Raw genomic sequence first — 10265 nt, 5'->3', positions numbered from 1 at the left:
GTACATCATCGAAATGATGCAAATTAGCTCAAGTTGTGCTAATTAATAAAATCTACATTAGTATCATACTAGAGGGGGGGGTGTGGATAACCGCTGTCTGCTGTCTGTAGCGAGGTGCACCGAAATACTGGTGCCACCGTGTCAACATTATTCACTACGCTGGCATTCCAACAATAACTTTTCCAGTGAGGAGGCCAATGTTCGGAGCTGAACGCCGGAAGTGGCTGAGCATGACGTCAGAGGGCCACAGCAAATGTGTCCGTGCCCAACATAGTAGGGCTGCACGTGAAAGACACGCCCCCCCCCCCCACCACCCCACCATGAAATCCAAAGCATCCAATCACGCACCCGAGAGAGAAACTTCACCAACCTTCTACTTTCAAATCGTAAAATATATTTTTATTTTATTTACTCCTGTACTCCAAACTACTGGGAGCGAACACAACATTTTTGTGACGATTTACGCGCCTGAAAAATGCTTCATCTTAGGTTTTAAACTTCTGAAAAACACTGAATACGAAATTGCGGTGCTACTTCTTCGAATTTCATCAAACCCATTACTAAGAAGGAGTGCGTGTCTACTAAGAAACTTAACTGATACCACCACACACACCACACACACACACCTAACCGTAACTCTAACACACCCCTATGAACCTCCGGAATTCTCAGTAAAGAGACAGGAATATCCCGCGCTGTCCTTCCTGCCACGCCGTCGCGAGCCTTTCTATATTTACTCTCAGTGTTTACACAGCGGAATTAATCCATGCGAAAGTTTTCCTTCGAAAAGAAAAATCTCGACGAGGGAATGACGAGGCTGTCATTCCCAGTGACGCTGACGCACGCGATCGTTTCCTCAAAAAGGGGATCAAAAGAAATCCACGCGCCTCCTCTGGCCAGTGCCGGTTTAACCGGACGCAGTCTGCACTGTAGACATAATTTTGCCTTATTTCAAAAGCCGTATTTCAGTCACTGTGTCCCATCTCAGGGGCGCGTGGCTGATTTACCCAAAACCTTCCATTTGCAATACGTTCATTAAGCAGACGCCCTTATTCAGAGGGACTTACAATGAAATATATTTATTCACGTAGGTGCTTCAGAATTGAGGTGCAAAACAGCTACAATACAATACATTACCCGTACTAAAACTTATTCGTGTTGTCTTTGTGTACATAATTAACACACTGTTTTAAAGATACGGAGTGAACTCTTAGCTGCGACTCTAAAAGTTAGGCCAAGTCAAACACAGGAAACTTGATCCTGTATAACCATTTCCAGTAACGAATTTCAGCAACCTTTTTTCCTTACTTCTAACTTAATATATTAGATTTAGGTACCCTGGCCACTCGCGAGAGTTAGCTGTAAATGTTATTACTTATTTGTTCTTAAAATAGATTATCCAAAAGAAATACCTCCTAGACAGACCTGACTATGTGGCCAGGAATAAGGCCGTTCCCAACATCAAGCACCCTCGATTCTATATCATTCAGGTGCGTCCGTTATAAAATGCGCGCATAATAAAGGGTTCTCGGTTTGGTCGCAAAACGGACAGGCCTTCGATTTATTTGTTTTGACTGTGATTCATCCTCCTATGCCCTGGTCCGAACTGAGATATTATCCACTAGCCATGTTTAATAGGTCAATAGGTCAGTCATAGATCACTGCAAATGGATTGAATGAGAAACGCGATGCTATCCATAGCTACATTGTGATACATTGAATAAACATTGTGCATCTTTATGCAGGGCTGAAATTAACGGAGATAAAAAGTGAGACACAAATGGAAGCATACAGCAGTATGTTATAGAAGCAAGTGCGATTTAATACATACACAGACCCGTAAGCTCCGCTCTAAAGGAAGTAAAAAAAAAAAAAAAAAAACATTTTTGTGTTGCGTTCATTTAAACGGTAACAGATGTCAGCTCATTTCTAACTGATAAACCCAGTGTCAAAGACAGCACGGGGAGGCATTGGACATCATGCAAACGTCACATAAACACTCCACTGGACACGAGACAGTCCCATGGCGCCAGTAACTCAACCAGGTAGGAATTACGAGGTATTTAAAGAATGTGCCAGCACAGGTTGGAGGAGGACCCGTACTGACTTTAACTCGAAGAAAGCAGCGCATAGCAGGGTAGTCAGTCTTCAGCACTGCACAGTATAGGCTATATGACTTCAGAATCCGCGCGACTTCTCTCGAGCAGTTCGGGCGCACCCAAGCCCATCACTAGTGCAAGGTGCAAACTGCCGCGGTGCGCGCGCACACGTTTCAGCATCACGAGGTGTCCCAGCTCCTTCAGTTAAAAAAGTAAAAACGCTTAACTGTCAGACCCCCGGAGGCTTATTAACGACACTTGGTTGATTATAACAACGTTTCACAACACGCGAAATTAAAGGTCCAGACTGGATTTTATCTCGCTGTAAGTGCTCGAATAGGCTAGTGCATTTCTTTGGGTACTTTCCCTGTCAGTTGCTCGTGATAATTGTCTATCGTGTAATAATTTACTCAGTTTACCCTATTATATATCTGACTTGGAAACACGTCGAATATATTTTTAAATATGATTATCTCAGCATTCCTGATTGTATAATGCTTTGGGAAATAGTTATTTAAATCGTTATAAGATTTCCAGTGGGATGCACGTGCGATCTAGGTACAGCTATAGGGATCAGCTGTAGAGGATCCCGTGGACGAGGCTGGAGATGGCGTGGACGGGGCAGAGAGCGCTTTTTGAGAGTCGTCTTCTGCCTTCTCCTCGTGCTCGGCGATACCAAACGAGCACCTGGGCAGCAGTCCGTCCTTCTCGCGCTTCTTCTGCTTCATCCTGCGGTTCTGGAACCATATCTTCACCTGCGTCTCGTTGAGGCGCAGCGCCGCCGCGATCTGCACGCGCCTGGCGCGGGTCAGGTACTTGTTGAAGTGGAACTCCTTCTCGAGCTCCGTCAGCTGCTTGGTGGTGAAGTTGGTCCTGACCGTGTTGGGGTGGCCGGCGAAGCCGTATTCGCCGGCTCTGCCTGACGGGGGAAAGATGAGCTGTCATTGTTTCCACATCTGGAGTCTGACTGCAGCAATAAGACGCGGTTCTCAACTGTAATAACAGGAAAGGGGCCGTCTGGTAGAACAAACACTGCTGAGATAAGGACATGACTAAAAAAAAAAAACGACACCCAGCGTCATTCTGAGCACAGCACAGTTTCCGTTAAGAGTTGTACTAAACCGATTGAATAAAGTTTATAATCCCCTCGCCCGCGCGACACTCACCCGTTTTAGGAGGGTTTCTTTTGACTTTCATCCAGTCGAACGTCTGAGCCGGAGGAGAGCTCTCGGACAGCGGCGAGCAGCACGAGCTGCGGCGCGCGACCTGCAGAGGCGACAGGGAGCTCGCGCATCCTGCGAAGGGCAGATTGGGTTGCCCTTGTCCATATGCCGCGTGAGTGTACTGGAGCTGGTCCAGGGACGCTCCACCACAACCCCGTCGATGCTGCGCCCCGGCCGACGAAATATTCCCCGAGTAAACTATAGAGCCGCACGGGGGGTATCCGGCGCTGGAGTCCAGGTCTTGATTCAGCGCGCAATAGCTGGCACAGAAAGCCTGAGCGCCGTAGCTGGAGCCGCTGCCGTGTTGGGTGGCATATGTAATACCCAGGGGGCCTTGCGGCTGGTAGGACCCCGGCTGCTGAGGGAGAGGTGCGATGCCACCAGATGACCCCCTGGTCGCGATAAAGCGATCACCCTCCACACAGTTATTAGCGCTGACAGCGCAGGAAGGGAAAGGCGCGGCTCCGTGATCTGGATAAAGCGCTCTGGCGGAGCCGGGCCCGCCGCCGCCGCTCATCACAGAGTAATCTAAGAAGGTGCTCATTGCCGCATGGTCTCGGTGTCACTGGACTTTTGTCAGGCCCGGGACTGACGATGCCTCACCCCGGATGACCGTGCCAACTCGCCGGCTCCGTCCATCGGGTCAGCAGTCAGCGATATGAACGAACGATGGCCGTCACGTGGCTCGGGTCAGCCACTGAGCGCGCGACATCGCTCAGCGCGCCCTTCACTCGGTGACAGATCACCGTTCCAGAGGCATTTAAATTCCAAACGCTCCTCCCGATCAAAGTGACGCGCGTCAGCTCTAATATCAGTAGTGCAAACAATGGCATGCCGCTTGGTCGCACGTTGACGCAGGTGTGCAAGTTAACATAGACTCTTTCTAATGGCTGAAATACGAGTTAAATAACCCCCGCCCCCATTTGACAAAAGATGCGACTATAAGCTCTGTCATCAAACACAGCAGGTAAGATGACAACATTTCTAAACTGAAATAATTTAAATGCAAATATATTGTCAGTAGACAAGCATGGCGAACATTGATAATGTCGGAACTTTTTTCTTTGGTGTGTGAGTGTGTGTGAGTGGGTGAGAGAGAGAGAGAGAGAGAGAGAGAGAGAGAGAGAGAGAGAGAATGTGTGTGTCTGTGTGTGTGTGTGTGTGTGTGTGTGTGTGTGTTTCAGTGTAAACTCGCCTCCTTGAGCTGGCCTACTTGAGGCTGGAAGCGTTTGAATCTGGAGCTGTCAGGAGATGGGCGGGGAAGCGAACTTCGTGTCTGTCTGTGTTCACAGCTGTTGGCATGGAGATGAGAGGCTTGCGTAATCTTACACCCTGGCGCGATAAAAAAAAAGGGGGGAAAAAAGTTGCAAATCACAGCCTCGCGGCAGTTCGCCCAGCACATGTGCATTCCCTGCATAGCCGCGTGCTCAGATAGTAACGCACTTAAAACAGACTGAATTTATGATGCGGGCGTTGCGATGCTGACAGCATATGTCTCGCGAATATGCTACTGTTTATATCTGTATATCCAGTTCCCGAGTATATCACGTACACATTTACATTGGGCTTTTTAAAGAATAATTTAACAGAAACTCATCCGCTATTTTTAAACATTGCATTGTAGCCCACACTCATGGGCTATGCTGCCCGTCTGTTTTGTTTTGAGGTAAATTTAACGGGAACACTCGTATTGATATAAAACAATAAAATGTCAAATATCATAATAAATTCCGGATGGTCCAGATTCCCTTATTTATGATGTACCGGAATATGTATCTATAAAAAGAACCTCCAGAATTCTGATGCACACGTCATATAATATAATCCTAGACTGCAAAATGCACTGGGAGACGGCACGTGCCCTCCCTCTGAAATCTGATTCAACGAGACAAGAACGGCCCCGTGGACGTTCTGAGCACGCGGCCTCTTGCTCGAGTATAAAATGGCGCTCCTCTCCTGGACCCAGTTTACTAGAACAACGAAGCGACCTTCAGCCCTTTTCTTGGTGCTGAAACCGCCAGCAGCCTGTCTTAAGCAGGCGCGCTCTCAGCACAGCGCTCGTGTTGGCTATACATTCCACGCCCAACATATAATTGAAGCGAATAAGTTTGAAGCAATACGTGGAATAAATTCACAGGCTATGCTAGCTCTTCAGCAGCACATTCTAGTTCGCAGATTGGGTGAACCCTGGTCGGGTGAGATCCGCCTACGTGCTCGACATGTTTCGGCCTGTAGTAGGGGGGGAATCTTAGGAGGGAAGAGAGTCCGCATAGTGCAAGAACTGCAGTGCTAACCGGCTTGGGAAGTATCAGTGTATGAGCACCACCTGAAAAGTCGTCTTATCTGAAACTGTTTATACACATTCGCGCCGCGAACGAGTCAACTGATGGGAATATTGGCAAGATGTCACTCCGTGGCCGGCGTGAAACAGTGGGATGTAATAAGGTTACGCGCCACGCTCTGCGTAGATAAGGCCCCTCTATTGATTCAAATTAGCCACTCGAGTAAAGTACACTCATGCAACTGAGGCGATAAAATAGAACGCGAAATGAAACAGCCAATTGCGTGATAATGTTAGAGTCGCAAATTCAAAAAATATATTTTATTCTGCCCATAAAATGTAATCATGAGCATCAGGCGGCTAGTACAAAAGAGCAACGAGTGTGAACATAAAAACAATGTTTTTTTTATGTGCTGCTGTTGAAAAATTAAATCCAATCATATGTGTTTTCATATAATAATTATATAGGTGTTCCTATATATGTTTTAGAGAAAGTAATGAAAGGTTATGTTATATCTTTATCATTAAAAAAAAAATATTACAATTAAAATATTTAAATACTGAATAAAATAACATGTAAGTGTAATATTTATTTTGTGCATTGGTGTATTGAATAAATGAAAGGAACGTGAAAACAATTTTTTTAAGTCTACAGCTTGATGCAGCCGGCCTGAATTACGCTGCGTGCCACTCTTGGTTATTTCAGTCAGACACACAGCGCGCGCTCTGTCGCGTTAAACCGCTATAAAAATGAATTACTACCGAACAGTGACGCTTTTGGCTGGGATATCCCAGCTCCCTCCAAATACGTAGGAGGTTTTTATTTGCGTTTGCGCCTCAGCGATTGATCTCTGCGTTGACATGTTCATTCATAAAAATGGTTTGATTTATGATTTAGGGAAGAATTTCATCCGGAGATCCCTGAGCATGTCCCTCAGCTCGTGCAGTGCAAAGCAGCACTGCCGCCATGTCTTCTCCTCTCTGCGCGAGCCACGTTGTGTAGTCTGCTGGTAATTTGGTTTATATTTAACAACAGATTATAGGTGTTTACAGGGAGCGTATTTACAACTACATTCGTGTAATTATCGAATATTAAACGCGAATGAATGTAAATACAGAATAAAAACGAGGTTTCCCCCAGAGTATCAACTGAATGCTTTTATTTATAAACACTTAGCCACACTGTGACATAAGTTAATATCAAAATTTATTTAATATTTTCTCGAAGATCCTGGGCCGACTCGGACTCGAAGGCCTGCAGTTGTGAAATGGGTAACTGCGTGCATTCAGGTCTCGAATAAAATGGTGAAATAATTGTTTTTCGTTGATTTTTTAGGTGTTTTGGGAAGGGAAGCTAATTCGTGTATATTAAAAATGGACACAACGAAGTTTCAGACTTTCACTTACCATATTAGTTTTTAAGTTTTTCACACAGTATGTCTTTAACATGTTAATTACAACAATCGCAAAACATCCGATGCTAATCTTTTTAAAACCTTTCAGTCACATTTAAAAAAAATATATTTTCTTGATTCATACATTAAATGTATATATATGTGTATATATTATTGTGCAATATACATATAACTCATAGGTATATGTCCATTCTCTTAATTTTCTTTATAAAGTTCTCGTGTCCTAAAAAAAAAGTTTCGTGAAATGACCCAGTGACACGTTGGTACTGGTATCAAGTCAGCTTTATTCTAACAAAAATATTCATGACATTGTACCCGAAAGCCATACAAAAATAAAAGCACAAAGATTGTTCTATAATTGTCTTTTCGTGTTTACACGGCCATTAGGCTATATTGCCTTTGGATAGTAATCTATTTACTTTTTGTCGCTCAAATATCAAACTAAATATGTACACGAATCAAAGTATGGAATCTTACCTCATTTTTATTAATTATCTATAATGTAGCCATAAACACAATGGTCTGATCATTTCGTATTAAAGTTAAAGAAAGCGGCTACAGAGTTCTTGTTGCTTTTGCAGACGGATTCGCCTGTTAAGATCCGCTTTCAATAGTTTAAATGTTGCAAGTCGATTGTTGTGAGGGAGTCCGAGAAGAAATAATAACTGTCGGTAGAAATGTCCGCGGGACTGTCCAGGGACTCCGACAGGCTGGGAGAGGCGGTGTCGGAGAGGTGCAGGCAGGAATCCGCGGAGAACACAGAGAAGTCCTCTAAAGCAGGAACGTCCAGGGCCGGGGGAGCGCCATTGTCCAGAGCAGATGCCGCGTCGCGGCCCATTGTGGACGCGCAGGCCGGAACAGTGGGCGACGGGCTGGGAAAATGTTTCAGATTGCTGTCATTGCTGCGCAGAGGTGCGACGGTGAAAGTATGCGATTCTCCATTGTGTACATTCAGCGGCTGTTGTGGAGCGAGGGCGTTCTGCTGAAAGGGGTAGCCGTCCCTCTCCGACAGGGCCCCGGTCTCATTGTTCACGGGTGGGTCGTAGAGGGAGCCGGGCTCCTCCTCGCTCGGTCCCTCGTCCTCGCCGCCCCTCGGCTTCCCCTCTCCGCCGTGGTGGTCCTTGCACTGGGTCTGTCTCTTGTGTTTCATCCTGCGGTTCTGGAACCACACTTTGACTTGCCGCTCGGTCAGATCCAGCAAGGCGGCGATCTCAACCCTCCGGGGCCGACACAGATACTTGTTGAAGTGAAACTCCTTCTCCAGCTCCAGGAGCTGGGTGTTGGTGTAAGCCGTTCTCAGTCTGCGAGATCCTGCGACGCCGCTGTCCGGAATCTCGGGCGAGCCTAGAACGTGTCAGCGGTGACAACATTAACAACTACGGTAGCAGCAGCAGGGGAAGAAAAAAACATCGCAGCATTTCCGTTGTATGGTGCAATCACAAACCACTCGAGAATACACTGAATTTAATACATGCATTGCAACAAAATGGCCGCCAATTGCAGTAAAAACATGTATTGTTGCTTTGCCAATGCAACTGGTGCAATGTTTGTGAAAACCGAGCACTGGGGTTCACCGGCTTTCTGATCAAAAAGAAAAAACCCAAAATAGCAGCAAGGCTCTGGGAATGTGGTTCAGCTCGGCAGGATAATGAATACGTCAGCTGCCGCGCAGAGCAATGGCCGTCTATCACTCTTCATTACTGTCAAATATCAGAACCCTGGCACCAGCGTGGCGTGGAAGGTCAACGTGGAAATCAAATAAATCTTTTCACGTTGCATAAGTTTGGGGAAACTTTTCACGTCTACAGAAAATCCCACGCGTTGTGCATCCCCAAACAAATAATAATCATTTGCGTATGCCTTCCAACTTTGTTAGGCACGACCCAAATCCACCTCAAGCATTAAAAAAAACAACACTTTTTCACTTGCTAGTTTTCCGCCACTCTCCCGTCTCTCTAACTCACGCGCGCAGCTCACCTTGTGGGGAGAAGCAGACGGTTCCGCTCGCGGCGGCCGTAGCAGTGGACGTCGGCAGGTGATTTTTCTTGGCCGCTTTTTTCTCCTTCATCCAGGGGTACTCCGGTGGAAGAGAGGCGGTCGAGAGAGGGCTACTGCCATTGGGGTTCTGTCTGGGCCGGCCGTGGCGAGGGTGGCTGCCCCGATTGAGGCTGGGAATTGTCTGCTCGAAAGGCGGAGGGACCTGTGTCGAGTGCGAAAGCGTCGAGCTCTTGATTGATGAACTTTGAAATGAATCAGCGACAGGGGGAAGAGACGTCAGGCACTCTGCAAGCGACGGCTGACTATTGATAAAACCGCTCTCGCGCTCAAATTCGTAATTCATCTCCTCTCGCTCGGAGCGTTTGAAAGTTAGCTCTTATTAGAATGCACGGTCCCAGATTTTTTATTTTTTAAACAATAAAATCGCGGCAAATATATATTTTTTCTAATTCACTGATTACGGCCGTATGGGGACCGCGCTACTATTAAACTATTGAATTCATGGAGACAAGGTTGAAATTGGACCGAATTGCCTGTCACATGATTACTTCTGCCCAATGACAATTTGGGGTTTAATCAAAAGAAGCCACTGTCTGCGTGATTGATCCAAAAAGTCTGTAAGGAACGCCTCGTTCTGGGGGGAAGGACTGTTTTTATTTACACGTTCTGGTCAGTTTGTCCACTACTGCCTTCCTGCCGCCCTGATATACAGGCTATATTTTTGAATCGCCATTGCAACGGGACCGCGCGTCAGCCGCGAGCCTGCTGCCCTCCTTCTCTCGTGCTGTTTCTGGACGTCAGGGGAACGCCTCGCGCCTCACCAGTCAGCCCAGCAACTACATGCAAAGCCTGCAGTCACTAACAAAGTACCCCATTAATCTAGAAAGTTCTGACAGGAAACACCAATCGCCCAGGGATGCTGGGAAAGCTAGGCTGTATATGGCCTCTGTCACGTTAACACGCACATACGTGCTCACGCGCATACATGCACACACAAGTACACACACGACACATATACGCATATCCACATTTTAAATACCACCTTGAAACAGTCTTTACTTGTTATAAAAACAAAAACAGGTATTGCAGACAAATATTGTTATGCAGAAGGTATTCTCTCGTTCTCTTTCTCTCTCCTCTCTCTCTATACACCCGGCGGTGCATCTTACAATTATTAGTGTCATTTGTTTACCTAATACATAATTTGATTGTAATTTCCTGAACAAAATAATATTTGTTTATTATTATT

At 46.1% G+C, this 10265-nt stretch overlaps 2 protein-coding genes across 2 annotated transcripts; both read right to left on the bottom strand.

Moving 5' to 3' along the window:
• Positions 1-1819: 1819 nt before the first annotated feature.
• Positions 1820-4780, bottom strand: hoxa1a (homeobox A1a). Its single transcript, XM_064349145.1, has 2 exons — positions 3266-4780; positions 1820-3018 (listed from the first exon to the last, which is right to left on the bottom strand). The coding sequence occupies exons 1-2, from the start codon at positions 3864-3866 to the stop codon at positions 2654-2656; spliced, it is 966 nt and encodes a 321-aa protein (XP_064205215.1). The 5' UTR covers positions 3867-4780; the 3' UTR covers positions 1820-2653.
• Positions 4781-7282: 2502 nt separating this feature from the next.
• On the bottom strand, positions 7283-9894 carry LOC135262205 (homeobox protein Hox-A2b-like). The gene is made up of 2 exons (XM_064349140.1): positions 8996-9894; positions 7283-8362 (listed from the first exon to the last, which is right to left on the bottom strand). Exons 1-2 carry the CDS (start codon positions 9357-9359, stop codon positions 7626-7628), a joined length of 1101 nt encoding a protein of 366 aa, XP_064205210.1. The 5' UTR covers positions 9360-9894; the 3' UTR covers positions 7283-7625.
• Positions 9895-10265: the final 371 nt, after the last annotated feature.

This window comes from Anguilla rostrata, chromosome 8, assembly GCF_018555375.3.
Source record: "Anguilla rostrata isolate EN2019 chromosome 8, ASM1855537v3, whole genome shotgun sequence".
In the NCBI taxonomy this organism is placed as follows: Eukaryota; Metazoa; Chordata; class Actinopteri; order Anguilliformes; family Anguillidae; genus Anguilla; species Anguilla rostrata.
The sequence above is the reverse complement of the archived record's forward strand: the minus strand, read 5'-3'. Positions and strand labels throughout refer to the sequence as shown.

What these genes read in the sequence shown, in the direction of transcription:
- hoxa1a (XM_064349145.1), bottom strand. Translation starts at nt 3,866, where the DNA reads ATGAGCACCTTCTTAGATTACTCTGTGATGAGCGGCGGCGGCGGGCCC. An exon ending in AAGAAACCCTCCTAAAACGG is followed by an intron (nt 3,019 to 3,265) that starts GTGAGTGTCGCG and finishes TTCCCCCGTCAG; the next exon opens with GCAGAGCCGGCGAATACGGC.
- LOC135262205 (XM_064349140.1), bottom strand. Translation starts at nt 9,359, where the DNA reads ATGAATTACGAATTTGAGCGCGAGAGCGGTTTTATCAATAGTCAGCCG. An exon ending in CGTCTGCTTCTCCCCACAAG is followed by an intron (nt 8,363 to 8,995) that starts GTGAGCTGCGCG and finishes GACACGTTCTAG; the next exon opens with GCTCGCCCGAGATTCCGGAC.